We start from the raw sequence: 26,048 nt of genomic DNA, 5'->3' as shown, positions 1-26,048 counted from the left end.
CGAGATTGGATGAAGTACTTCGAAAGTACCGTTTCTGGGCAAACATGCGTATTCATGGTAAATATTAGATCATGTAAATGAACCATGAATTCGTGGTATCATAAGTCATATCTACATCGTGCGCTTGGCTGTTCTCGTCACTAATAAGGTTTCGCACAAGCTTTGACGCGAGCTTTTGCGGCCGCCTCGCCTCCACTATAGAAACCCAAACCAAGATGTCGGGCTATAAGGCTGGGTAGCCGTTTTCGTGGCACAGCATCCCGAGTATGTGCGTCAAAGGAGCTGGGATGACCTTTGCAGTTGTAGAACTGCAAGTAGACTCGGCTATCTCGGCGGCAAGGACAATTCCTCATTCTCGCCTACTTCCACAGTTGACTCCTTGCCCTGACAAAGATATCTCACATGTAATGTTTTTGCCATACCCAGAACCGGATCCCAAAAGCCTAGAATATTGTTCTTATCAACATTGCGTGGGATGCGTAGTCGACTGTTATCGACGAGCGCTGCAACGGCAGTGGTGACATCTGCGACTTCTCCGAGACCCCACGAATCATCCTTTTTGACCCCGTATTTGGCGCTCAAAATCACCAGACCGCGATTGGCACGCTCTTCTCTTTGCCTGTTCTCGACGTTGGCTGATAGTAGAATAGTGATGTCATCCGCTTCCGATCGTCGCTCTTCTTGCTTTACCAATTCAACTTGCTTTAGAGGCTTCGGTATCCCGGACCGCCGGCAGTATGAGATCAGATCCCAAGCTGCGAGAGTGGCAAAGGGTACTAGTGCTGCCCAGAATAGAGCCCGCGGACTGATAAAGGATATCGGATTCACCAAGAAGGGGAGGCGTATGCGTTGGCCGAGCCGAGACCAATATAGGGATAAATGTAGCTGGTGCGTGCTGAATCCGAGCTCGAATCCCAACTTCGAGAAGCGACCAATACGCTTTAGACATCTCAAAGCCAGGAACTTTGACCACACGAATCCACACGAGACCTCCGCTTCGATGCGTAAACCGGGTCCCGTTCTGGGAGAAATATGGGTTCTTTTTGTTTCAGGGGCTATACTCTGACTGGCAGGTCTTTGCAGGCTGCTGACATCGATACCATACTTAAGTGAAGCGCCTAAGCTATGTGGTTCTGCCGCCGCCGAAAAGGTCCATGCCCCTGCAGCACCTATAGCTTGTGTGGATTCCGGAAAGTTGTAGTTGAGTTCTGATCTTGGAGTCACCCGAATCGGAACCAAACTCAGGAAATGTTTGTTCAGAACTGAAAATCGAGACAGACCTCTGGCTGCTGATTCAAACAGCTGAGGTGATCCCATGTCCAGTTTGACGCCCAAACCCAGACTGCCATTTCTGCCCAAAGCCTGCAATCGATGACGGTCCAACCCAAGCTTATCCGCATATTTCCAGAGATTAGCAAAGAGGCCATGATTGCCACTTGATTGCCTGTCCCCGTTCTCCTCCAGCACTGCGTCCCTATCCCAGTGATTGGGACCAAGAGTGCTTAGTGCGACCCGCCACAACTGGTATACTTGGTACCGGCCGGGCTCATCTAGCACCAAATCAGAAGTGTTGTGCTGGTCCAAGTCTTCCTGGGCTCGCTCACTTGGTCTGATGGTTTGCTCGAAAGCATTTTGTACCAGCGTGAAGTAAACACTGGCAGCCTTACGGAGCTTTGGCGGGTGTGTATCCGGATACAGCAAGGTGAACAGCCTGAAATATGCACGACGGATATCCCGGTCCGTGGGATTTGGCGGTAGGACTAAAAGATCGTAGGGGTTTATGACACGTTCCCGATCTTGTAAGGCTGATGGATGAAAGTAGTCTTCTATTGGCGAGAGAACGGGACTATGCTCATCATCCAGCGGCGGTCCTCGAATTTCTGAAGCGAGGGTCGACCGCTCAAAGGTAGAAGCTCCATCGTCAAAGCCGAAATCGAATTCTGAACGTGTAGCAGCGAACTGGTCATTCAGTGAATAGCGAGAAGCTGTTGAGCGCAAACCAAGCGACCCATAACCATATCCATACGTCTGAGACTGCAAATGATCGTCGTTGTAGATTGCAGAAGTCCTGGTAGATGAGTTGTGTGAGATGCCCTGATCACGGTTTCTCCTAACCCTGCTACCGCCCGCCGTCAATCTTGTCGACGCAGCATCTGTCATGATTAGTCTAATAGTTTTGATATGGTGTTTAATTTTATGAGATAAATCCGATGTGCTTTGGCTGCACTGGTTGGGTAGGTTCCTTCCGATGCCCCTATTCTTGGCCAAACCAGGGAATGTGATGATTGGTGCAAATGACGAATGATCAGGTCACTGATTGCTTCTTGTATGCAGTTCTCGAACGTAAATATGATCAGTCACAACATTTTCTCTCAAACAAATCATTCTTGTCAAAATCAAAACTTCACCGCAACTAAATTTCCAAGCCAACGAACGTTACTGCCCCTCATCAACAAAGCGATCGCATCGCGCCTCACTGTCCATCGTGCACTGTCCATGTCGGCTGTAGTTTCATCTTAATGACAGGGATTGCCCAGCCCTTCCGTCCAGCAACGCGCTCAATGCTGATTTGTAAATCATAACATATTTTGATGAATGTCCACAACACTATGTTATGTATGTGGAGCGGTCCAGAAACGTAAAATACAACTCACGCAATGTAGCTTGGTGTTGGAACCGTCCGGACCATTCTCTCACTGCACCAGCCAGTGACTGTCGTCCTGTCGACTGTTTACGCAGCAAGTCCAGCCATGGCGGTCGTCGGACTTTGCCGCGTACCTGTTGCAGAGGTTTTTCGCCCGAAGCCCCTAATAACATTAGGCGGTAAATGACACCCCCGCTGTAAGATCATAGAGCAATGGGCTACTAGGTTAAACGGGTAGCTAGAGGTAGTTTCATAATTTGTAATCCGCACGACCAAGCGATCACATTTTGGTACCTTCTGACCATACCGCTAGCATACTTCATCTCTACTGGTGCCAGCTAATGCCCTGCGACGACATTCGAAGTGACGTACTGTTAGACTGTATGAGGGGCGGTAAACCTAATCCCAGTTAGTGTAGGGCACTGTCGAGGCGCAAGGTTTTACTAGAATGAGCCTACACTATACTCTTCCTCGGTTTCCGGCCATGAAGTTAATAAAGTCCATTGCACAACGTCGAGGCCGTGTTTCGTGGCTATATTTCACGAAGGGAGGGAACCTTATTTAGCCGATAGGCCGTTTCTCAATAAGCCTGTTACCACCCACTTCACGTAATCACAAATTCGGATACACCTAGCCGGCCCGGAGGGCGGAGAGGTTTGAGGTTCAAATTCCTCCAAGGTAGTTAATTGTGAGTGTTCTATACGCTGTTGAATGCCATTCTTTATAGCTGTCCGCGTACCACATGCCAGAAGGAGGAATTTCCGGATACTTTGTAGCAAAAGTGCTAGCTAATCGGACTGGAATTAACACCGACTTCCATGCTTTTTCGTCCTTTCTCTGGTTTCTCAATGAGCCGAGTGGAGACGGCAACTAAAATGCGGCCGCAAAGCCCGCGTCGCGTTGTGACAAGCATCTGAAGGTCACTTCCCACCACGAAACCCGCTGGAAGATACAAGCAAGTCCTGGGCAGGGCCCTCAACACATAGTCTCCCATCGGACTCGATGCGAGGTTCTTTACTCGTAGCGTGCCAACCTTGCATACATCGCGTTACTTATGCATTACTTCTGCCCTATGGGGCCCAACTTTCCCCAGCCCTAGGACATAAGGCCCTTCACGCTTGTACAAGGCGAGGTAGGGATAGGTGTGGATGCACAACGCTTTGAAGTGTCCCTAACTGCCTTGGCTTTGCTGGCCCGTGGCTCTGGAAGAACGTCGACGGTACTTTTCCCCGATTCGCCATTTCAGCATGGTGATCGTCCTTGTCGTGGCATTAACGATGCGGTCTGACTATCGTAGCGTTTCCCACCCAGAACAGGTCGGTCGGGACAGAGCAAGCGATAGCTGAGGAGATTCCCTCGTTCCAGGACCAAGCAGAGCATCTGTTTAATCTCCCAACCCTGGGACCTTATCACAGAGCTGAGGGTCTCTCCCAATCTCCGCGCTAGGATCTTCTTATTCCTAATAAGCGCCGTCTTGCACTGCAACTTCGACCTACTTATTCCTCTGATAATCGTTTCCTGTTCGTGCCCACGGCGTTTGGATGTGCATATAGCATTGAAGAGTTATCGCCTGTCCTGAGATCATACGACATTAGTGGAAAGTTCGGGAGCTCGGAATAAGCTGATTTGGTAACCCTTCGGCGAAGGCACAGCATTTGGTTCACTCATCGCACCGGACCGGCTATTTCACATATTATTAATCAGTGGCCACGATGCCCAAACATATGGCATTATTTCCACATGACGCTGGCGTTGGCGGAGGGGGAGCGGCCGCATACGCAAGAAAGGCGAACCAAGCATGTTATTCATGTCGTAAGCAGGTAAGAACATCTTGCTACTATCAACAACTAGATGTAATGGTTGCTGAATTGCGTAACAGAAGCGTAGGTGTGACAAAGCCTTGCCGGCGTGTTCGCTCTGCTCGAGAATGGCACGCCACTGTGATTGTAAGTAGTTTAGAGCAAAGTCAGATCTTATAGAACAGATCGCTGACATGATTGCATGTCAGACTCGGAAGTGCAGCCCGCACCTACGGCGGAGGATTTCGCTACACTTCAGGAGAAGTTGCGGCAGTTGGAAGACCGACTGTCATACGCCGGTGCCTCGGATGTTAGCATCGGTCATTTGAGCCCACAAAGCGGACCGGTATCACATACAGGACACACTCCGCAACTGCTCTCCAGGGAGCCGTTGTGGCAAAATGGACTAGGAAGCTTCCCGGCGGCCGCGTTCCTCGACTCGTACATGTTCCTATGGAGCGGTTTGCAAATACCCAAGCCGACCGTTGAGATACCTGCTGTGAGTACTGTGCCTCTCGTTTGCATCGCGCCAATTCCTTTCCAAGGTCGCCATCTGCCATGTGCAAACCTCGCCTTCGTTGACGCCTAGAATTCACCAATACATACTGCCGTAACTATACTCCAGTGATGCCTATCTCGATCAAGGATAACATATCCGATGATAAGTTACTGACGAACGTTTCGATAGGATGTACTTCAATGCATCGGAAATGCGGAAGACCTGGAGCAGACCTTGTCCGACTACTTCGGTGACATCCATCCCTGGTTCCCTATCGTCTCCAGGAAACGAATGACTATGGGCCATCAACTATGGGAGGCTGGAGGTGATATAGCGCTGCTGCTTTTGTCTATGAAGCTTATCACGTCGCAACCACAACGGGGCTTTGCTGCCTCGGAGAACTACCTATATACTGCATCAAAGCGTTACGCAGCACTGCTAGAAAACGTCGGAACTACCTCCCTGGCCTATCTTCAAGCACTCATTTTATTAGCTCTTTATGAATATGGCCAAGGAGTATATCCCGCAGCTTATATGACCGTCGGTCAAGCCATAAGATATGCAGAGTTACTGGGCCTCCCTTCGTACAAGAATACTAGTAATGTTTTAGGGCATCCGGTAAGCTTCGCCTTCCTATCGGCTAATGATATTTCCTTTGAACACGCAGAAGCTTACCACCATCATAGCTGACCTGCGCCGATGCCGAAGAGCGCCGCCGCGTGTGGTGGGCTGTTTACATTATAGACAAATTGGTCTCTTTAGGGTCATATCGACGATCAATGTGCGCGGAGCCCTCGGCCGACCAACTCCTCCCTATAAACGATAAAGCTTGGGACCAGGGTGACGACACAGGAGTATTTCAAAGATCCGTTTCCTCGCCGTTCTCGGATATACAGTCTACATTCGCCCGGCTATGCCAGGCTGCTTTACTAGCTGGGAGAACACTGAAGCATCATGCCGACCTAGAACAACGGAAAATCAATGGAGAGCGGTACGATTTCACCGGCGTGGCACACTTGATGGAGGACTCCCATAAGTTATGCAAAGCAATGCAATCGGACTTTGCGTCGAACCCAACTACATACTTCAGTCTGGTAGCAGCGAGGTGTCTTAACTTTGCTGCAGTACTCAAAATATTGGCAATGTATGTCGCCAACGAGTCGCTCCGGGGAGTCGGCTCGGAGTGGAACGAAGAGGAGATGACATTACAAATTACCGCCATCGAGGGGACAAAGAAGACAGCAACATACGTACGAGATTTTGCAGCGGACTTGTATACTTTCATCTCGCTTGACGAGGACGTGGTTAAGACGCCTCCTATGGTGCTGGAGACTTTCTATCTGGGCTCAATGACACACTACACTACTTGGAAGGAGACTGGTGATCCCCTTGCCGAGACGAGCTATGAAACGACGCGCAAATGTCTAATAAGGTTGAGCGGTAGATGGAGATTAGGGAAGGAATTCTTGGACTTGTTGGAAGCTCACGAGATGAACTATATCGTTGGTGCGAATTTCCAGAGCAGCAAGCTCGGAGGCATTCCGCTTGTCTTCCCCTCCATGTCGTAGTTGAAGAGATCAACATGTACTCGGTAATCTACAAGTTGCTAATTACCATGTCTAGATCTAGAATCACACCAAACTCACACTAGATTCATTTGCTTCAATATAACCTGCCAATCTCGGAATGAGGTCAATTCGTACAAGCTAGGTAATTGCGTATATGCAGTAGGCAGAGTTACTTAATCTGAAGAATCTTTTCAAATCCATTCTAGTTTTGATCAAAGTCACTGTTATATTAATCAATCTACTAACTCAGAATAGTCTCTTCTCATTGAATTCAAAGCATAATTAATTGCTTTGGACATTGGTGTCATTTTCTTTCTTTCTAGAATCAACATGGAACGACATCATGGTTGCCATTGTCGTTACGTAATCCGCACTTTGAGTCTACAAATTGTCGACAGAAACTAATCTGCTGGAAGCGTAGACACAACGTAAGGGTGGTTCTGATGAAAAGGGTGACTCTGATGGAAAGGGTGACTCTGATGGAAAGGATGCCTCCAACAACGGGAAAGTACGACTCAATTCAGGGCAATATTTGAAGAAATTGGGTTATCAATAAAAACAAATACGATTGCCAATTAGTCGTCCTCACAGGTTCTCAGGCATCTCTGCCAACAAAACTCAATTCAGCTTCAGGTCTCCAAATGCTCAACCTTCTACAGTCTCTTTTGATGCTGTAGACCAGCCAAAAGTCTCGACGCAAGAAATTCGAACAGCGACTCCCGTGATTTGAATCGACCGATATCACAAGCTGCTTTGCGTTACCAAGCTGTCCTCGTTTACGTAAGTTCCCACAACAATTACTCTATGTAATACCTTGGGTCCTCACGATAAGGCTTCTACAGAGAGAGCACTAACATATCGGTAGGCTCCAAAATGCCCAAGGACAAAGATATCGAGCAGATTCTCGCCCCGAGGGAGCTTCATGAACGTATTAATACACTTCTTAGGAGGGAGGATGATGCGATGCAAAACTTGAAGTACCTTGAACAGGATATAGAAGAACTTTGTACGATTGCGAAGGCGATGAAACTCGTCGGAGCAGACCATGCTGTACAACTTGACATGGGCGACCAGCGGGTGTCATTGAACTTCACAATTGAGGCTTTGACAGACCATATTCGACATTTGTCGTGGCTTAGTCAGCTGCTCGAAGCTTCGGCATCGGTTGGCGAACCGTCTCAAATAATTCCTGCACCACGTCATGAACCTTATAACAAGAGCATCGAGGACTCTGTCACGACCATGGACCCTTCTGGAACAGCCACAGACTCTGGGGAGGAGCCCAGACTTGCTGAGGAGGACTCTGGCCATCCTTCAGCATCGAAGGTTTACACAGCGGAAGAAATGGATCAACTTCACGCACGATTCGCGGAGCTCAAGATCCAGGTGGCACAGCTTCAGGCCGAGCTATCCACGTCGTTAGACCACAATTATCCAGCCTCAGATAGCTCAACTACAATCACAGATGGCTCAACTACAGTCGCAGAAGAGGGCTTGACTGTAAAGAAGACGAGGTCGGCCAAAACTCAGCCACACAAATAGTGGAATGGCTTCGAAATCTGATGAGTATTACCGTTCTGTTCTTGGTGGGCCGTGAGTGACAGTGGTGGTAAGTGCTTGTTGAGTAGAAACATTCGACAGCGGGCAAAGTGAATACTCTATTGCGAAGATGAAGGCTTCTATGAGCTTTTGCTGTATCACTTTAGATATTACCTTTTTATGGAATGTATCGGTTCAATGCGATGAGTACAAGCGTTCAGCCCTGGTACAGAATGGATCTCATTTAGTGAAGTAGCTAATAATTACTACGCACCTTGACCGTCTGTCTGACTGATACAAAACTTAATAAATTGATCGGCGTATGGCCTGGGATGTCGACTTGAAATTGCGGTACGCAAGAACGGAATCCTTCAACCGTCCGGATTCGATACAAGTATCCTGGAATGACATGATCAAGATTTGTCCTGATAGCATGCGTGTTGGAGAAGAAATTGTCGTTTCGGATTTGAGTGCCTCCATTGAATAGAGACTTGCAAAGCCATCGCAGCTGAGTTACCTGCTAATATGTATGCTAAGTCGATGAAAGAGCATAGTTAGAAGGTGCCGTTCTGGTGCAGTGCACAATTTCGGTTGTGCGTTGGAAGCGTTCGTGTGGCATCATCCGTACCCTTTATGCTCAACCCGGTACCTTCGTCATCTCCTTTAAAAAGAATCGCATTCGTTCCTTGAGAGCTTGGCTGGCAAGGGCTCGACTCTTGACGATGATGAAGTCACTTGGGTTGTGAACATGGCCAGAAAAGACAGACGCGTAAATGAGTATATGCCTCGATAAACATTATGATATGATTCGTCCTCAACGTATGCAAGTGATCCAAAAACTGACTTATGTGTTGAACCCTAATACAATCCTTTGTTCTGATACCAGTGACAAACATTAACTGAAAACGCCATTTCATGCCTCATGGCCTCGACCTCCATCATTCCCCTGAGCAGGCACGTTTTAGGCCTCAGGCTTGTAAACACCATCCTTGCACAATAAGACCACGTTTTTGAAGAATCGTCTCCACTCCAATGGATCGCCCTTGACCTTGACGAAACGCACCTCAAGCAATTCCTGGCTCTCGGGGAGGCCATATCTATCGACGACGATCTCACCATGAAGACCCTGCCTTCGATTGTCCATGGTCTTGACTTTGAGTGTAGCCACATGATCGCCCTGGCCAATATAAGGAGCGCCGCTCGGTAGCGGGACGTTCAGGTTATGTAGAGCATCATTGAGCATCTGCACAATAAGCTGAGGCGGCATATGAGAGAAAAAGCGTGTGAAAGCATGGGCCGGGACAATGTCTTTGAAACGGCGCGCTTGCTGGGTCAAAGTCATAGGCACACCGGGAGTTTGGGAGAATTGGGACATCGAGGGCTCTTGTGCGAGAGCATCGAAGAGACTGTTACCCTGTGTTTCTGAGTAAGCAGTTGGATCGGCGCGCGACACAGGCTGTGTAGAAGAAACAGCGGAGGGGCCCTTGATGCGGAAATTGGGACGCTCCCAGTCAAACAGTACATCGTTGATGGGGGTTTCGGGTTGTGTGGCCGAAATGTAGTTTTTCGCTGGGGACAGGTCTATATCCATCTCATCAACACTACGCTGAGACATCTGTTGAGAAGAAGACGGCTTTTGGCTGAAGTCTATGCGCAGGTTTTCCAGCATCTGGGTTGCAAGCTTCAATGGGTCAGAGACCTGGCCATCTTTAGTGAGAAGTTTGTTATGCCGTGTATACCAAGGGTGTTGACGAATCTGCGCAAACGAGAAGCGTTTCCCCGGCTCTATGTTCATCATTCCTCGCAGTAAGGATAAAACCTCTACGGGAAGTCTTTCCCAGAGATTATCCGTGCTTCGACCTTTTGTCTTGACATATTCTTGGAATTCCCAGCTGGTTGTGGTTGGCTCGTCCCAGGGTGTGTTGCCAACCAACAAGACGAATAAAATGACACCGCACGACCAAAGGTCCACCAACTCCGGCGAGTATTTGGCGGCATTGTCTTTTCTTCCGCAATGCAAGACCTCGGGCGCAATATAAGGAGGGCTGCCGCACATAGTGGAGCTCTGCTTTCGTTGCCCTTTGTACTCGAACATGGTGGCCATACCAAAATCTGCGAGCTTTAAGATTCCGTCATCTGACATGAGGATATTTTCTGGTTTGAGATCTCGATGCGCAACGCCCTTACTGTGCATGAAACTCACGCCGCTCACCATCTGCAAGAAGTAGAGATGTGCGATGTCCTCGGTAACGCCTACATCGGCCTCGATCTTGTCGAACAGGTCACCTCCCTCGGCGTACTCCATGGCTATCCACCGCCACACTGAATCTTCGTCAGTGGCAAACCACTCGATCACGTTGGGATGCTGTCCAATATGCGAGTGTAATGAGACTTCCATAGCAATCTGCTTGGCTGAAATTCGGCCATGTTTGACAGCATATCCCTTGTGGATAAGTTTGACAGCAAATATGGGCGACTCTGCATCCAAGGGCTTTGCCTTTTTGATGCTGCAACACGGGTCAGCAACGGTGGGATGAGAAGGAGTGACGAGAAAGAAATATGAGAATACTCACGAGGCATATGCTCCCCTTCCGATAGTCTTGGAGATTATCCGGAAGGGTAGGTTGTTAGGCAAAGGGTCTAGCTGAGACTGTTGCATTATGTTAGTGGAGGGGCTCATCCACTCTGCGGAGTTAATGATGCGGTGTGTGTAAAAGCTGCAATTGCAGACACGCCCGAGATTAAGCAGTGCGACAAGAAGCTAGATGTGTCAATGCACCAATGAGAAGCCCCCGGGTCGGTTGGCCGTGGTACGCAAGGTATTGGACTGGTTTATTGTATGCCAACGTGAGAAGTAACCATGTCGCCAGCTCACGCGTCAAAATCGCGACAAAAATCAATTAAACATGCGCGACCCTGAATGTTTTGTTTGATGACGCCCCAGGTGGGCGCTGAATGAGTGGTGGCGATTGGCTGCGCCGGTGCCTCCCGGTGCCTCCCGGGTGCTGATGCCTACAGTCCAAAGGGCTTGAAAGGGTCACCCCGCCATGATCTCAGTGCCTCCGAGCCTGAGCCTCAGAGCCACAGGGCGCCAGGAGCCCCTAACACCCTTGCTTAGCGGAACCCGCGACATCTTATCGCGGTTGCCATGGGCCACTCGTTGTTGACAAGCCCAATGACAAGCTGAGGGTCATTTTCAGTGGTGTCTGTTACAACTTCTACTTTTGATCCTCTGATCCTGATTCCCATTCCGATTCTGGTCGTTCTTCACTAAAGTGATTGCTTGCACAATTGATTCCCTCAGTTGCGCTTGATATCCATTCTCTCATCTGCAAACCCTCATCACACACCACCTAAAACACCACAAGTCAGTCAGTACTCGTTCTGTCCCTTTCCCCAGCATATCCCAACCGCATCTGCATTCTTGGAAGTCTCACAGAACATGCTTGGCGACAGCTATTGCGCCACCAAGGTTCTCCTTGTCTTGACTTTCGTCAATCAGTTATATTTCGTTCAAGATCCAAAAGCTAATTGGTGGTTGGCATTCCAGAATTCTTCTTTATCCCAGCCGCCAATCCGGACCCAAGATCTTTGTCTGAAGTTGCCCCGAGCCACTCTTTTCTGTGTGCACAAGTTTACCATTTCTGCACCATAGCAGCCCCCAGAGACCAAAAGAAGGAAAAGTTAGGCCGAGACTTCAATTAAGAGCCAGAAAAATGGATTTCTCAACAGAAAACAGCCAGAACTCGGCCCCTGGGAGCCATCAAGCTGCTAAGCTTGGGGGAGGACGCAAAGGACCAGATGCTCAGAGTGTCACGAAGCGGTATGTATTTGGACCTCGCCAGCTTCTGCCTCTGATCTCCGACTAGCTGACCGACGATCGTACAGATTACAAACTGAGCTGATGCAACTTATGACCTCGCCAGCTCCGGGCGTATCCGCCTTCCCCAGCGCAGACGGCAACATGATGTCCTGGACTGCAACTATTGAAGGCCCTGATGATACTCCCTACTCTGGGCTGACTTTCAAGCTGTCCTTTGCATTCCCCAGCAATTATCCGTACGCACCGCCCACAGTCCTCTTCAAGACCCCTATCTACCACCCAAATGTCGACTTCTCCGGTCGCATTTGTCTTGATATTCTCAAGGACAAATGGACTGCCGCATACAACATTCAAACAGTGCTTTTGAGCTTGCAGAGTCTACTGGGTGAGCCCAACAAGTGAGTGCACACCCTCGGCGTACATTGCTTAAGTGATTCGGCTAAACATTAATTACCCAATCCAGCGCATCACCACTCAACGGAGAAGCTGCCGAGCTATGGGACAAGGACGCCGAAGAGTTCAAGCGGAAAGTCCTCGGCCGCCACCGCGAAGTCGATGATGATTGAACACCCCGGTTTTTCGTTTTTTTGCGACGGTGTATATGGAGAGAACGCTCAGCATAACCGTATAGAGTATGCAATATAGGCTAAGCCACGGTCTTGGCTAGTTATGGCGAAATGGAGTCATGCCTTTAGTGTTTCGACAGGTCACCAACGTGCCGGATTTCTAGGATGGAAATCTGTTGTATAAGGACCTAGGGAGTTTGCATTGCTACATTAAACCTGGTTTCATTCTGCATGGGGTATTTTGCCCTTTAGGATTGCGCAAACCAAGTAAGGGTGGAAAGAGGCTTGCCTATCAATGAATATCATGATGTTCAGCAGGTGCAAAGGTGGAAAAAACAAATCAAAAAGAAAACCAAAGAGCGAATACAAGAGAGTGCATTACATGCTACCTAACTAGATCTTCTACTCACTTTTACAGGCCAGACAGCGACGGGGTGACTAAAATACATTCACTATGACCAATCTTTACTCATTGCCGAATTGACTTGCTATTTTAGCCATTTTTTAAAGTATTATGGTCTAGTTCCAAGGAGTATTGAATACAGGGTCGTAATTTCTACTATTATTGTTTGGAATTTCACACACGATCTGGTTGTTTGTCAAAAGGGGAAGTCCGCGCTCTTAAATACTGACTATGTCGTCTCTCATTTGTACCCATTACTGATTCAGCGTTTATCGCCCACCTCATAGCCATATTTCTATACACTACAACCTCAGATGCCATATACTTCCAACATATGGTGGCTCCGTCAAAGAGAACAATGTCTTTAAAGTATAATCAGGCCTTCCATGACGGGTGGAACGCTTATATTACTTCTGTAAGAATTAGGAACGAATGGCTTGTCATACAGGCGAGGGCACCACATCCCTTGGTCCCTGGACGGAACGTTAATAGACAACTTCGAACTGTAAGTCGTCGAGGCCTGGTTCTCATATTAGTATCCGTCGCACACGATGCGACGAACGAGATTTCATGTGAAGTCGTGTTTCTCGCTGGAGACAAATAGGCTAGCGATTTGAAAAGGGTTCTTGGATGTGATGACTATCAAGCTGAGTGGCCGAGAGATAGGCAGCACTTGGAATTGAGTACCCTACTGCGGATGGATGCGATGCTCAATGTGATCACAGTCCAGCTTTGCGCTGCCTCTATGTTCTTGCGACCCCAAACCAGCCAATTTCGCCGGGCCTAGGTAGTACAACTGAAAACGAAGCCGTGATCCTTACCAATAGTTTACATCCCTCTCGTCACGTGTGAGTTTATTACTTGATACATTTCGAGCCTTTCCACTCTCAGAATCAGAAAAGTCACGCTCAGTGCCACACTCAACTGTGACGATCCTGTTAACCGAGTAAAGCCGTTTTATATAGTTGGGATTAGTCTGGTAAGGAACGAGGCACGCATCCCAAGCAGTTGCCGGGAGCGCATCTCCCGATCCCTTGATCTCTTCCACTTGAAGAACGAGAATCTGTTAGCCCCAGAGGGGTGTTTCGGTATCGGCAGTGCGAAGTATTGCGAATTATCACGGTCATCACGGGGGCATCTCCAGTTTGCCACTCTCTCAAGGCTGGCATAGGCGCTTCCCCAGCTACCAGAGAATCTGGAAGCATTGACGATTGGTGTATCGCCAGGGCGAGATTTGTGGCTTTCACAAGTCTTGTTTTTCATTTCAGACTAGTCGAGCTAGAATCCATGTCGTATCATATCATCGACAAAAAAAAAGCCAGGTGGAACTCCGAAACCATGCCCTTTCTCAAGTGTCGTCTCTTCAGTTGGCCAATCCCATCCGGAAGAAGAAACCCATTTTGTCGCTTTGCCGACCCCGGCGGTTGTGAAAATCGCACGCTTATTCCTCGACGACAACGGTGACAAGACCCTTGGGGTTCTTGACGTTGACGGCCTGGACGTAGCTGTAGAGCTTCTCCTTGGCGTCCTCCTCGTCGTTACGGCGGCGGCTGATGCGGACACGGATTCTGTAGGGGACACCCTTGACACCCTGCTCCCAGACCTTCTTGTTGAGCTGAGGGTCGATGCGAACATCGGTGGTACCCTGTGGTGGATAGAATCAGCAAACAGTCTTCCACGTGGTTTCATTACGAGCACGCTGGGCAGGTGGAATACTGACCATGGCCTGGGTAGCAAAGTCCTTGATCTCCTTGATGGCCTTGGGGGCGCGCTTCTTGAAGGAGGCACCATGCAGTCTCTTGTGGAGGTGGATGGTGTACTCGCGGGCGACAACCTGGTCGATGGCGGACTTGCCAGCCGGCTTCTTTCCTTGGGCCTTGGACGACATTTCTGTGATGGGGCAAACGTCAATATTCGATCCTCGCGCAATGCTCTCGAGAATTGTCGGCTTACTGCTGAAGTGGTGATTGACTGTGGGTTAGTAGTCGAAAATGTTCGTTGTCCGAGGATGGATTGGTGGTCGCAGCTGCGAAATTCGAAACGAAAAAAATGACAAGAATTGGTGTGGGATTTCTCGAAATCAAAAGGGCAGAAGGGAAATTCTCGGTTGGCTAGCCAATCAAAGTCGAGGGAGGGGCAGCTGCTATGCCAAAGCTAAACCTAGAATGGGTAGTCGGGTGCGGGCTCTGCTACTTGTGCACAGCATAGCATAAGTCTGGTAGCGCTGTGCTGGATCTATCGTGCACAGGCTTTGCCAAGGGATACCGCACAGGTGGCTGTCAGCTGCAGCGAGTCGCTCCATCAAATATGAACCAAAGCAGATATACAGTAAGTTAGCAATGGCACAGCCACTTTTAGCTCGCCCAGCCCTGCTTGTCTGTCGCCCAGCCCACCCACATTGGATTCATTCTGCAGCCACCGGTGCTCCACCATACTGTAATCTTCAATCTCATGCAGGGGTGCGACAAAACAGAATCAGGTCACATCACATCGCGATCATCAAACACGAACTTTCATTTGCCCGGCAGTCATTAAACTAGACTAGTCTAACCTAGACTAGATTAATTGCATTGCATCGCACTCAAGCAGTCAATCCCTCGAGGGTGCCGACCTCTCATTTCGTCTTCAACCACCAATCATTCTCGTGCAGTGCTGTGCATGCTCTCCGATCGTTACTCAGTTCCCGCATGCAAGAGTCGCTTTTTTGTTGCCATCGTTATTGTTACTGTTATTGTTATCGTTTCCGTGGTCCTCCAGCTGCCAAACCAATTTCATGGTCAGCTAGTGAAGATCCAGAAACCAGACTTGCATCCGTTCATTCCTACGCCAGCCAAAAGCCAACACCTAACCAGAAAGTAGCTTCCGCTAGTGGTTCACGAATCAACATCTAAATTCAACCAACCTGCCGACTTGACCTCGCGCGCCGTCATTTCTGCAACACCATACCTTAGTCACCCGGTTCATCTGTTGAACCTGCGATAGGGTTCCCAAATCCAGCCTCCCGCGCAGGCGACAGCTAGCTCGTCGGTCAACAAGCCTGAGAAGCACATCCATACTCGGTCGCGACAAAATCACATATATCCCACCATGGCATTCTCAGGTCATGCTCCGCCTGAACCTACGGCGCCCACTCCAACGCCCTCGACTGCTCCCGACATGTATCGGAACCGATTGCCGACCCTCTTTGAGGTCTTGGCCCGCCGGACACAGCCTCCGGTCGATCTGTTCTCCTTTTACATTTACATGAGAGATCAGCAACGCTCGGTCGATTACTTGGACTTCTGGTAGGTCAAGCCTCAAGCTGTCATGATACGGCAGTCTCAGGCCGAGCCCAGACCAGATAACTGACTGCTCTACAGGCTCGATGTCGCCCAGCACATGTCACTATGCCGCCACTATGTTCGAGAGCTTAGGAGATCGGTATTGGTTGGCACGCCAGATTTGGAGAAGGATGACAAGTCGAAACGCTCTTCAATGGCTCTGGATGCAATCGGCGATATAAGGGATGCCCCCGCTGGCCCGTCACATTACGGCTCCGAGAAGGAACGTGAACAATACGCCCAGATGTCAGCCTACTTGCGGGAGCAGCCCATAACTCCCGGTGCACATCAAGATTCTCCTGCTAGCAGCCAGGAACGTCGTGCGCGCGCCAGCACAAATCTTAGCAGCACCCCTCACCAATTCACCGAATCCAATTCACCCTCACATGCCGTCTCTAGGGAAGATATCCGGGCCAGCGCCGAGAGGATCCTTTTCACCTTCCTGCTCCCCGGCGCAGAACGAGAGATCACTTTGCCAGGTTCCATCACACAGGACATCACGACAGCCATCGAACACGAAAGACGAGACGACCCAGAGGTGTTTGACGTTGCCAAGGACTACGTTTTCCAAGCTATGGAGCGAGACGCCTTCCCAGGTTTCTTACGAGCCCGCGCCCTTGGCAATCTGATTCCACCCACAATGGTTGCAAGGCTTATCGTCGGCCTTATTTCAATCTTCGGTGGTTTCTGGACCGCATTCATTCTCATTTTCCTTGACAAGTCGAGAGCCACTCGATGCTGGGTATGTTTCTTCTTCCTCAATGCTAAGTAGACTTGACTAAAACCCGGCCAGGTGATATTGCCATTTACCATTGGCGTTTACCTTCTGGCCTCCTACCAGTACTCGCTAGATCCGTTGATGGCGATCGCCGGCTTTTCTGAGTACACAGCCTTCAGTTACACCCGCATCAGGGAACCATTCGTTCGCAGGCTACTGATCAAACGTGCACTCATGGTCTTGGCTGTCACGGCACTTATCGATGCCGCACTCTGCGTGCTCTTCATACTGGTTCCCGGAAAGCGACTTTGATATATTCGCCTCGAAACCTTAACCAAGCCTTCCGCAGCTCTTCATTTACAGGTTGGGCTGTATTGATTTTACGACGCATACGAATTCCTTTCAACACTTCCTAAAGCACAAGCGCTTGTATTCTAGATTTGCGTCGCACAGCACCAATATAATCCATACGCTTCGTTCTCGGGTCTATTCACCTTAGCAGCCAAAGTCGACGATCGGCCCAAGTCGGCGAGCATCCAAGGGGGGGTTTTTTTTTGGGGCGTTCTGTGGCGTTCTGTGTTTTGATATTCTCATAGATATCCATATGGAAACGGCCCAGGACTTGATGTATACGGCATAGCTTTCAATACTGGTATGCGCTTAGCCTGGCGAAACAGGCATGAGCGAGAGAGAAGAGTCGGAATCTACTACTGATTGCCAACAGCAGTTGTAATACTATCATCTATAGAATTGGTCAACTTGACGTTGCTTTCATATCTGCACGTATGTTTGAGTTTGTGATTGGCTATGCTGGAATGTCCAATAGAGCTCCTGGCCAGCTTTCAAAGGACAAGTGCAGTTCTGCCTTGCGTCATCCATACTCACAAGAAGAGAGTGCTGTGAAGTGCGAATCTTGAACTCCAGAGACGTCAAAGGGAAGGTATGGAAGCTGTTGCCCAGACGGCATACCGACACGATCTGTCACTTGATTCTGGTAATACGGTTGATCTTAGCTGCCATTGTTCCCCCGGACTAAACTACCCGAGCCATACCTCCTAATTTAAATATAAGTATATTTCCAAGAAGCATAGTTATAGGAAAACAGTTCTATACACTAGCCCCCAAGATTTGCATACGTTGCTATTCTAGTATGAGCATTGGACTGTAACTGGGGAGGATTTCATTGTAGTTGCGTTGGTATGTTTATTCAAAATGGGCTTAGTTGCTTGAGGAAAGTCTCAAAGATCTCTTCTTGTACAGGAATGACAACTAGGCAAACTAGGGCTCATCGAACGTGAAGAACAAATAGATTTCTATATGATATATAATATGAAGACTACTTTTACGACTCTGCTGAAGGACCTACTTGGAGTGCTTTTAGTTGTGAGCGTCTACGTGGAGATCCCGTTTCGTGTTCCGTTCTTTTTCGGGTACAACGCAGCGTTTCGTATCCTCGCGACTATGGACGTCGCTAAATCAGATGTCGTGAGCTCCGATACATTTGTCCTTCGGCTGTATATCCTGGAGGATGAGAGATCAATTGGAAATGCCGATGTTCATTTAAGCAATACGGTAATAAAAAAAACGGAGTAATCTATTTTTCTCACAACAGAATATTGACTCTATTCCCCCATTGGTTATCATATCTCATGAACGCATGTTTAGCTCGTAGCCTCTAATACTTCCGCGTCACCGACACCACTCCTGATCGGTATCATCCGCCGGGTGAAAGGTCACGTCCCGACCAAGAAGAAAAACTGGAGGTTGCATCGCGGCGGGACTTCCAAGACTTCCTCAAGGCGTCGGGAGGGTCCCTAACTACAGTTTTCGCCGGCTTGCTCTCTTCTTGCCAGCCAGGTTTCCGGTACTATCAGTGAGACCAGTCTCCAAATCGTCGTCATCATTATCAGTTCCCATGTCGATGTCCTCCATGTCTACCTCCTGAGCAGAGCTGGTTGGACGGTCCCGCTTGCCACCACGTCCACTGCGAAAGCTGGCCACAGCGCGGCTGACGAGGTTTGTTTGACCACGAGTATGAACGCCGCCGTCCTTTGTCTTTGCATCTGAGTCGGCCTGTTCTGCGACTAGAGCATCTGTCTTCTCCTTCCATTGCTTCTTCTCGAGGTGTCGGGCGGCAGCAGTCTCCTTGATGGCTTGGATCTGCGCCTCAAGGTCGGCTAGTGTAGACGTGCAGCGGCTGGACCATTCTTGCAAATTGGCCAGCATGGATGGGATGGAGCCGGGTGCCAGGTCCCTTAGAGGTGAGACCGAAGACACAAGCACGGTCTGGTTGCGAGGATCGAGCTGAGCCTGGATCAAGTCTGCATAGATGGCGCTGATGACCAATTCCTCCACGGAGCGGGCATCTGAGAGGTCCAGAGCCGACTGAAGCGAGGCATATGTAAGGCTGTGCGGGTTCTTTGCGAGAGTGAGGAGGGAGAGCTGGCGCAGCTTTAGCGTTTGCTGCTCGTTCAGCGGCGGGAGATTGGCGGTCGAGGTGTAGTCTGCGTATGTGCCGTAGGAGAAGATCTGAAGTATGGTGAGAAAGCCAACATGGTCGGGAGACTGTGCGAGAGCTTGTATTTGCGGCGTGCCGAGTAGTTCTGCAAAGACGTAGGTGCCTGGAGCTGAAGTAGCTCTGGTGACGACTTCGGCGGCGGCGCGGGGTGCAGCTGCTGACTTGGCGAGAGCCAGGAACGGCTATGCTTGATTAGAGTCGTGTCTCCTTATCGAAATGCGCAGGCAACAAACCTCGAGAGCATTCAGGGCTTTGGTCTGCTCCATGTTGACCTTGTGGGCTATGTGTTTGGCGAGGCTGAAGATGGCGTTGGCAGCCTCGAGGTTCGTACAAGCTTTCGATGTGCCTGCGACCTGATCCTGGTCCTGGTCCCGGTCCTTGATGTGCTCTGTCGACGGTCCGATATCTGGTAGCGGTATATCATGTACAGTCACCAGAACCTGTGATGTTTCGAGTTTCTGTTTTGAGACCGATGGTGTGAAGTTGCTCTTGTCTCAAGAGTGTTTGAGCTCCCTCACAGCACGGAGTAGAGCCTAGAGCCTAGAGGCTAGTGCCTAGTGCCTACAGTATGTAGAGCATGGAGCTGACAGCTGGGATGATGTGAAGAGCGCTAAGTCCGAGGCAGACTAGCTAATAGCGGGACAGAGGGGCATCTCTCCGTAAGACATCCATGCTTAGAAGGGAGAGCTAAAATATGCCCCGCAATTATGTCCAGCTGTGGGCATCAAACAATTCCCAGATGGCAGTTTGACTACAACAAACGAATCTTCTGCGTACCGCGTTTCGCACGCGCACTCCGAACTAGAATCGATAGTAGTGCTTCTCTGGTAGAACTCGTACCATTGCCATCTCAGGATAGATGCTTTACTGCTTCGATCGCGCATCCCAATTACCTTTAACAGATCGCCAACCGAGCCATTCTTGCGTGACCTGCTAGCCAGAGGGAGCGGTGATCTATTACTCTTTTGGGCATACCGGATAGTGCTGAACAGATGATTGCTTTTACCTGTACTGTAAGTACTCGAGAAATATAGTGTTTCGCAGCCTTTCAGAAATTCTCTGCCGTATCGTCCTCCTGCGTTAATACCTCTCATATTACTTGCCTCGTATCGCCCGAAATTCCAGTAACCCCTGCTTTGTGGTTCGGCCCAGTCGGCTAAAGCCAACGCTTCCAACGGTTGGTCTCAAACACACTGACAGTGTGCAAAGGACAGTATTTACGGAGTATGCGCCCAGTACCTCGTAGATCCCTGGCGCCCACACACCTTCTTGTGCAATGCGAAAGAAACAGCACCGTCCGGCGCTATTGAAAAGCAGGAACGGCTGGACGTGCTTGTAGTAGCACCAAGAACCGGCTGAGGATCTATCTAAACTAAGCTATTCGTAAGCGGTACCCCGTGCAAGGCGCGCTTCAACGAACCTCGAAAAGGACACGAAGCTGTTATAGGTACCGGATTACGACGACTTCACTATTATATCCTAGGACACGCAGCAGATATCCAATGTCTTATGCAGCACACATGCAGTTGCTGTAGCCAAGATTCAGATCACATACATACTGTGCTGCTCCCGCGCCTAGGCGAAACACTCCCATCCACTACTTTATGGAACATCAAAAACGTCCAGGGTTTCTAGAATCCCAACCACAACTCGAGTCTCCAGAATGCAAGCACCCCCGGCTAAAAAGCCAATAACACGTACACAAAGTGGGCGTAGGACGGACGAGATAACCCAGAAACCCCGGTGGCTGCAACTCAATTCAAACGCTTCGGCGATGCTATTTCTGGGGGCGCCCGCCAGCAGCTTCACTTATCTATTGATTAATCCCCGTCTGGTTGTATAGGTCGCGTGATGATCCATTTCAATAATGGTGCTTAATATGCTGGAATCACACGAAATAGCACAAGGAATCGAGTGAAGAGGGTGGCGGCACATGGCACAGTGGGTTGTTCAAATTAGCCAATATACTCACAGTATTTGCCTCCAGTACGGTACGTGGGTACAACCAGTGAAAAAGGCTGGTCGGCAACCTTATCATGCACATTAGCCTAGTCTAGGGGCAAAGTCTAGGTTGCAAGCTGACATGCCCATAGGACTGTGTTCGCAGCATCAGCCTCTTAATTTTGCCATTCCTGACTACGGTATGTATGATCGTGTTGTCGTGCTTTCTTTCAATGACAAGCAGATGCGCTGGTGCTAACAGGAACGAAGTACAAGTACGTACTTGGCAGCGAGAAAAGCCGCTAGCCTGCTAACCTTAGCATCTTGATGAATCGCATTGTGAAAGAAGCTTTGGAAGGAAGATGTGGCACACAAGACCCCTGACAAACGTGGGTTTTTCTCAGGTCCGTGGTATCCGCACGGTTCGCTAAGGTCGGATAGTCTCAGCACAAAGGATCCTGGCGGACTTTTTATTGTGCTGACGAAACCTACTGGACGGATCCATAGAGGTTGCGAAAGAGATCAGCACAGAGGCCGTTTCGCGGGCTTGACCTTTGCATCGTATCATTTCCGCCGCTCGGCCATGCACCACCACCCAAACTTGCAGATTCAACCGACGACCCCGTACATAAGCTGACTGCGACCTGATTTGCTTCGCTGTTCCTACATACTACACACAGAGCTGGACATCTGTGGTAATCGGAGCGACCCCCTCAGCGACTTTTGGCTTCACTCTTTTCTTTCTTCTAAATCTCCTTGTCCACCTGTCCCTCTGTCTATACAAGATACCGAGTAACAATACGATGCATGTCATTGTGTAACTGACTGCAACCAACATAATCACCTCCACCGCCACTTTTGCACTTTTGCTTCGCGACGGTCGCTTGACAATCTCAAGTTGAGCCATGGCACCCGCAAATATCCAGGTGCCCCCAAGGGAGGCGACAAAGTCCACCCTGCAAACCCCTAGAACGGCGCAATGGGCTACCACCACTCTACGTGTCGGTGGCATGACGTGCGTTTCTCTGACCTTTTCGGCCGCTTGTGAATGTGGTTGGACTGACTGTTCCCAGTTGTGGTGCTTGTACTTCCGCTGTTGAAGCAGGCTTCAAGGGCGTTGATGGTGTCGGCACTGTTTCTGTGAGCTTAGTAATGGAACGGGCGGTAATCATGCACGACCCCGAACGGATACCGGCCGAGCAGATCCAGGAGATCATAGAGGATCGAGGTTTCGAGGCAGAAGTTCTTGCGACGGACCTGCCATCGCCTCTCGTAAAGCACGAAGACAGCCTTTTCGATGCTGATGAGGATTTGGGACCTTCGACAACGGTAACCACCATCGCAGTGGAGGGTATGACTTGTGGCGCATGCACATCAGCAGTAGAAGGTGGCTTCTCGGACATTCCGGGAGTCAAGCACTTCAGTATATCATTACTGTCAGAAAGAGCTGTTATCGAACATGATGCCTCTCTACTGCCAGTAGAGAAGATAATTGAAACCATTGAGGACCGTGGCTTTGGCGCGACATTGGTGGATAGCGAAGTCCAGCAGCCGATCAAGAAGACGTCCTCACAAAACAGCAACCAGCCATCAGTAGCCACGACAACGGTTGCGATTGAAGGAATGACCTGCGGCGCGTGCACATCAGCAGTCGAGGGTGGCTTCACTGGAGTGGAGGGAGTACTGAGGTTTAATATCAGTCTGCTAGCTGAAAGAGCCGTTATTGCACACGACACAAAGAAGCTGTCCGCCGACAGGATCGCAGAGATCATCGATGATCGCGGCTTCGATGCCAAGATCCTATCAACAACTTTTGACACATCCGAATCAGGCGCAGGCACCTCAACAGCTCAGTTCAAGATATACGGCAACCCCAACGTGGAAGCAGCCAACGCTATAGAAAACACCCTGCTGGCTCTTCCTGGCATCAAATCAGCGAAACTGAGTCTCGGTACTGATAGGCTCACAGTGACCCATCAGCCTTCTGTCACTGGTCTCAGAGTAATCGTCGAGACGATTGAGGCTGCCGGCTTTAATGCACTGATTGCCGACAGCGACGACAACAGCGCACAAATAGAGTCTTTGGCAAAGACAAGGGAGATCCAAGAATGGCGGCGAGCCTTCAAGGTATCTCTGTCTTTTGCGGTGCCCGTCTTTTTCATTGGCATGATCTTCCCTATGGTGATACCTGCACTTGATTTTGGTGGTTTAAAGATATTGCCAGGGCTTTTCCTTGGCGACATCATTTGTTTATGTCTCACGATACCCGTCCAATTCGGAGTTGGCAAGCGTTTTTACACCTCAGCATATAAGTCCGTCAAGCACGGATCTCCCACGATGGACGTTCTCGTCGTCCTGGGTACATCCTCGGCCTTCTTCTTCAGCGTCATGGCCATGATCGTGTCCATCTTGTTTGAGCCACACAACCGACCCAGCACTATCTTCGACACCAGCACCATGTTGATCACATTCATCACTTTGGGTCGTTTCCTCGAGAACCGTGCAAAGGGACAAACGTCCAAGGCATTGTCAAGGCTCATGTCTTTAGCCCCGTCTATGGCAACTATCTACGTAGATCCAATTGCTGCCGAAAAGGCAGCTGAGTCGTGGAATTCCGTCAAAGGCTCGGGAGAGCCGAAGACTCCGGTTCGTGATGGCAACGCTGTCGAAGAAAAGGTCATTCCTACGGAACTCATTCAAGTTGGCGATATTGTTGTCATTCGCCCTGGCGACAAGATCCCGGCTGACGGTACCATTGTCAGAGGTGAAACCTATGTCGACGAGAGCATGGTAACCGGCGAGGCCATTCCAGTTCAGAAGAAGAAGGGAGGTAATGTCATTGGCGGCACAGTAAATGGCCATGGTCGCGTCGATTTCAGAGTCACGCGTGCTGGTCGTGATACTCAACTCAGTCAGATCGTAAAGTTGGTGCAGGATGCACAGACTACGAGAGCCCCCATCCAAAGACTAGCTGACACGATAGCCGGATACTTTGTGCCGATCATCCTCATTCTGGGACTTCTGACCTTTATTGTCTGGATGGTTCTCAGTCACGTTCTTTCGAAGCCTCCCAAGATCTTCCTTGAGGAGGAAAGTGGCGGCAGGCTGTTTGTCTGCGTCAAGCTCTGTATTTCGGTCATCGTTTTTGCTTGCCCATGTGCGCTTGGTCTTGCTACTCCGACAGCAGTCATGGTTGGCACCGGAGTGGGTGCTGAAAATGGCATTCTCGTCAAGGGTGGTGCGGCTTTGGAGACTACCACGAAGGTTACCCAAGTCGTTCTTGACAAGACTGGTACTATTACTTATGGCAAGATGAGCGTCGCCACAACAAAGATTACTGCTGTTTGGCAAGACAACGAATGGCGCAGACGCCTCTGGTGGACCATTGTTGGCCTTGCTGAGATGGGCAGTGAGCATCCAGTTGGCAAAGCAGTTCTTGGTGCCGCCCGGACGGAGTTGGGTCTTGACGCTGAGGCTGCAATCGATGGTAGTATTGGCGAGTTCAATGCAGCTGTAGGGCGAGGTATTGCCGCTACCGTCGAGCCCGCCTCCGCTGCTGACCGAACTCGGTACAACGTCCTTGTTGGCAATGTGCGTTTCCTCCGAGAAAACGATGTCGAAGTTTCAGACACGGATATCGAGGATTCGGAACAAATCAACTCCAAGACAAACAAGTCCAAGTCCAAGTCCTCGTCTGCCGGTACCACCAATATCTTCATTGCTATTGATGGCAAGTATGCCGGTCATCTCTGCCTGTCTGACACCGTAAAGGAGGGCGCCACGGCAGCCATCGAAGTGCTTCACCGCATGGGTATCAAAACCGCTATCGTGACCGGTGATCAGCGATCCACAGCTCTGGCTGTTGCCTCTATTGTTGGAATTCCCGAAGAAGACGTATTCGCTGGGGTTTCTCCCGACCAGAAGCAAGCTATCATTCGCCAGCTTCAGTCTCAAGGCGAGTGTGTTGCAATGGTCGGTGATGGTATCAACGATTCACCCGCTCTTGCAACTGCCGATGTTGGTATCGCCATGGCAAGTGGCACGGATGTAGCTATGGAGGCTGCTGATGTCGTCCTGATGCGCCCCAACAACCTGATGGACATACCTGCTGCGTTGAACCTCTCGCGCACGATTTTCAGACGGATCAAGATGAATCTACTCTGGGCTTGTGCCTACAATATTGTCGGCCTGCCTTTTGCAATGGGTATTTTTCTGCCTCTAGGCTGGCATTTACATCCTATGGCTGCAGGTGCTGCCATGGCATGCAGTAGTGTCAATGTCGTCGTCAGTTCCCTTCTCTTGAAGTTCTGGAAACGGCCCCAATGGATGGACGATGCGCTGATTGCCGAGAAGGGCAGCATCAAGAGACGTGGTCGTGGTTGGGGTCTTGACGGCATTGTGAGGAGCGTTCAGGACCTATTCAGTAGACGCAGTAAGAAGGAAGAAGGATATGTGCCTTTGGACACGTTGGAAAGACACGATGCATAGTCATTCTGCATATAGCTCGGCGTTGTGGCTTCTCGTTCATTTGTAAATACGGTTTTGTACATGTTCCGTTTTGGACATGGTGAGGAGAGGATCATTCCTGAACGCAATGCCTTTTCCTTGGATACATACATCGCTTTCGTTTTTGGGGCATCATCAATAGGTGCCCGGAACGAATGAAACACTATTTAAATTCAAACGTTGTTCAGTAAACGTGCCGCTTTT

The 26,048-nt window shown here is 49.7% G+C and overlaps 9 protein-coding genes across 9 annotated transcripts; 5 read left to right on the top strand and 4 right to left on the bottom strand.

The window, feature by feature from the left end:
- Window positions 1-324: 324 nt before the first annotated feature.
- On the bottom strand, window positions 325-3,130 carry BKA67DRAFT_532908 (uncharacterized protein; the record flags this gene model as incomplete). Its single annotated transcript, XM_046099613.1, has 5 exons — window positions 325-2,153; window positions 2,655-2,720; window positions 2,779-2,839; window positions 3,017-3,043; window positions 3,110-3,130. 5 exons carry the CDS (start codon window positions 3,128-3,130, stop codon window positions 325-327), a joined length of 2,004 nt encoding a protein of 667 aa, XP_045961949.1.
- An 867-nt stretch (window positions 3,131-3,997) lies between these two features.
- BKA67DRAFT_196140 (fungal-specific transcription factor domain-containing protein) lies at window positions 3,998-6,692 on the top strand. Its single transcript, XM_046095390.1, has 5 exons — window positions 3,998-4,464; window positions 4,524-4,590; window positions 4,653-4,942; window positions 5,132-5,560; window positions 5,629-6,692. The coding sequence occupies exons 1-5, from the start codon at window positions 4,357-4,359 to the stop codon at window positions 6,508-6,510; spliced, it is 1,776 nt and encodes a 591-aa protein (XP_045961948.1). The 5' UTR covers window positions 3,998-4,356; the 3' UTR covers window positions 6,511-6,692.
- A 691-nt stretch (window positions 6,693-7,383) lies between these two features.
- Window positions 7,384-8,052, top strand: BKA67DRAFT_532906 (uncharacterized protein; the record flags this gene model as incomplete). The annotated part of the gene is made up of 1 exon (XM_046099612.1): window positions 7,384-8,052. The coding sequence occupies one exon, from the start codon at window positions 7,384-7,386 to the stop codon at window positions 8,050-8,052; it is 669 nt and encodes a 222-aa protein (XP_045961947.1).
- Window positions 8,053-9,010: 958 nt separating this feature from the next.
- BKA67DRAFT_513452 (serine/threonine-protein kinase chk1) lies at window positions 9,011-10,708 on the bottom strand (the record flags this gene model as incomplete). The annotated part of the gene is made up of 2 exons (XM_046097567.1): window positions 9,011-10,556; window positions 10,623-10,708. 2 exons carry the CDS (start codon window positions 10,706-10,708, stop codon window positions 9,011-9,013), a joined length of 1,632 nt encoding a protein of 543 aa, XP_045961946.1.
- Window positions 10,709-11,532: 824 nt separating this feature from the next.
- On the top strand, window positions 11,533-12,899 carry BKA67DRAFT_196128 (putative ubiquitin conjugating enzyme). The gene is made up of 3 exons (XM_046095389.1): window positions 11,533-11,872; window positions 11,938-12,270; window positions 12,336-12,899. Exons 1-3 carry the CDS (start codon window positions 11,766-11,768, stop codon window positions 12,436-12,438), a joined length of 543 nt encoding a protein of 180 aa, XP_045961945.1. The 5' UTR covers window positions 11,533-11,765; the 3' UTR covers window positions 12,439-12,899.
- A 1,383-nt stretch (window positions 12,900-14,282) lies between these two features.
- On the bottom strand, window positions 14,283-14,729 carry BKA67DRAFT_513236 (ribosomal protein L31e; the record flags this gene model as incomplete). Its single annotated transcript, XM_046097550.1, has 2 exons — window positions 14,283-14,486; window positions 14,562-14,729. 2 exons carry the CDS (start codon window positions 14,727-14,729, stop codon window positions 14,283-14,285), a joined length of 372 nt encoding a protein of 123 aa, XP_045961944.1.
- A 1,268-nt stretch (window positions 14,730-15,997) lies between these two features.
- Window positions 15,998-17,191, top strand: BKA67DRAFT_532902 (regulator of G-protein signaling domain-containing protein; the record flags this gene model as incomplete). The annotated part of the gene is made up of 3 exons (XM_046099611.1): window positions 15,998-16,125; window positions 16,201-16,903; window positions 16,955-17,191. The coding sequence occupies 3 exons, from the start codon at window positions 15,998-16,000 to the stop codon at window positions 17,189-17,191; spliced, it is 1,068 nt and encodes a 355-aa protein (XP_045961943.1).
- Window positions 17,192-18,214: 1,023 nt separating this feature from the next.
- On the bottom strand, window positions 18,215-19,977 carry BKA67DRAFT_556115 (uncharacterized protein). The gene is made up of 2 exons (XM_046102135.1): window positions 19,631-19,977; window positions 18,215-19,579 (listed from the first exon to the last, which is right to left on the bottom strand). Exons 1-2 carry the CDS (start codon window positions 19,661-19,663, stop codon window positions 18,698-18,700), a joined length of 915 nt encoding a protein of 304 aa, XP_045961942.1. The 5' UTR covers window positions 19,664-19,977; the 3' UTR covers window positions 18,215-18,697.
- Window positions 19,978-22,075: 2,098 nt separating this feature from the next.
- On the top strand, window positions 22,076-26,046 carry BKA67DRAFT_196080 (E1-E2 ATPase-domain-containing protein). Its single transcript, XM_046095388.1, has 2 exons — window positions 22,076-22,353; window positions 22,412-26,046. The coding sequence occupies exons 1-2, from the start codon at window positions 22,244-22,246 to the stop codon at window positions 25,824-25,826; spliced, it is 3,525 nt and encodes a 1,174-aa protein (XP_045961941.1). The 5' UTR covers window positions 22,076-22,243; the 3' UTR covers window positions 25,827-26,046.
- Window positions 26,047-26,048: the final 2 nt, after the last annotated feature.

This window comes from Truncatella angustata, assembly GCF_020726525.1.
Source record: "Truncatella angustata strain MPI-SDFR-AT-0073 chromosome Unknown BKA67scaffold_2, whole genome shotgun sequence".
NCBI classification, from domain to species: domain Eukaryota; kingdom Fungi; phylum Ascomycota; class Sordariomycetes; order Amphisphaeriales; family Sporocadaceae; genus Truncatella; species Truncatella angustata.
Note: the sequence above shows the minus strand (reverse complement) of the source record. Positions and strands in the feature narration are given on the sequence as shown.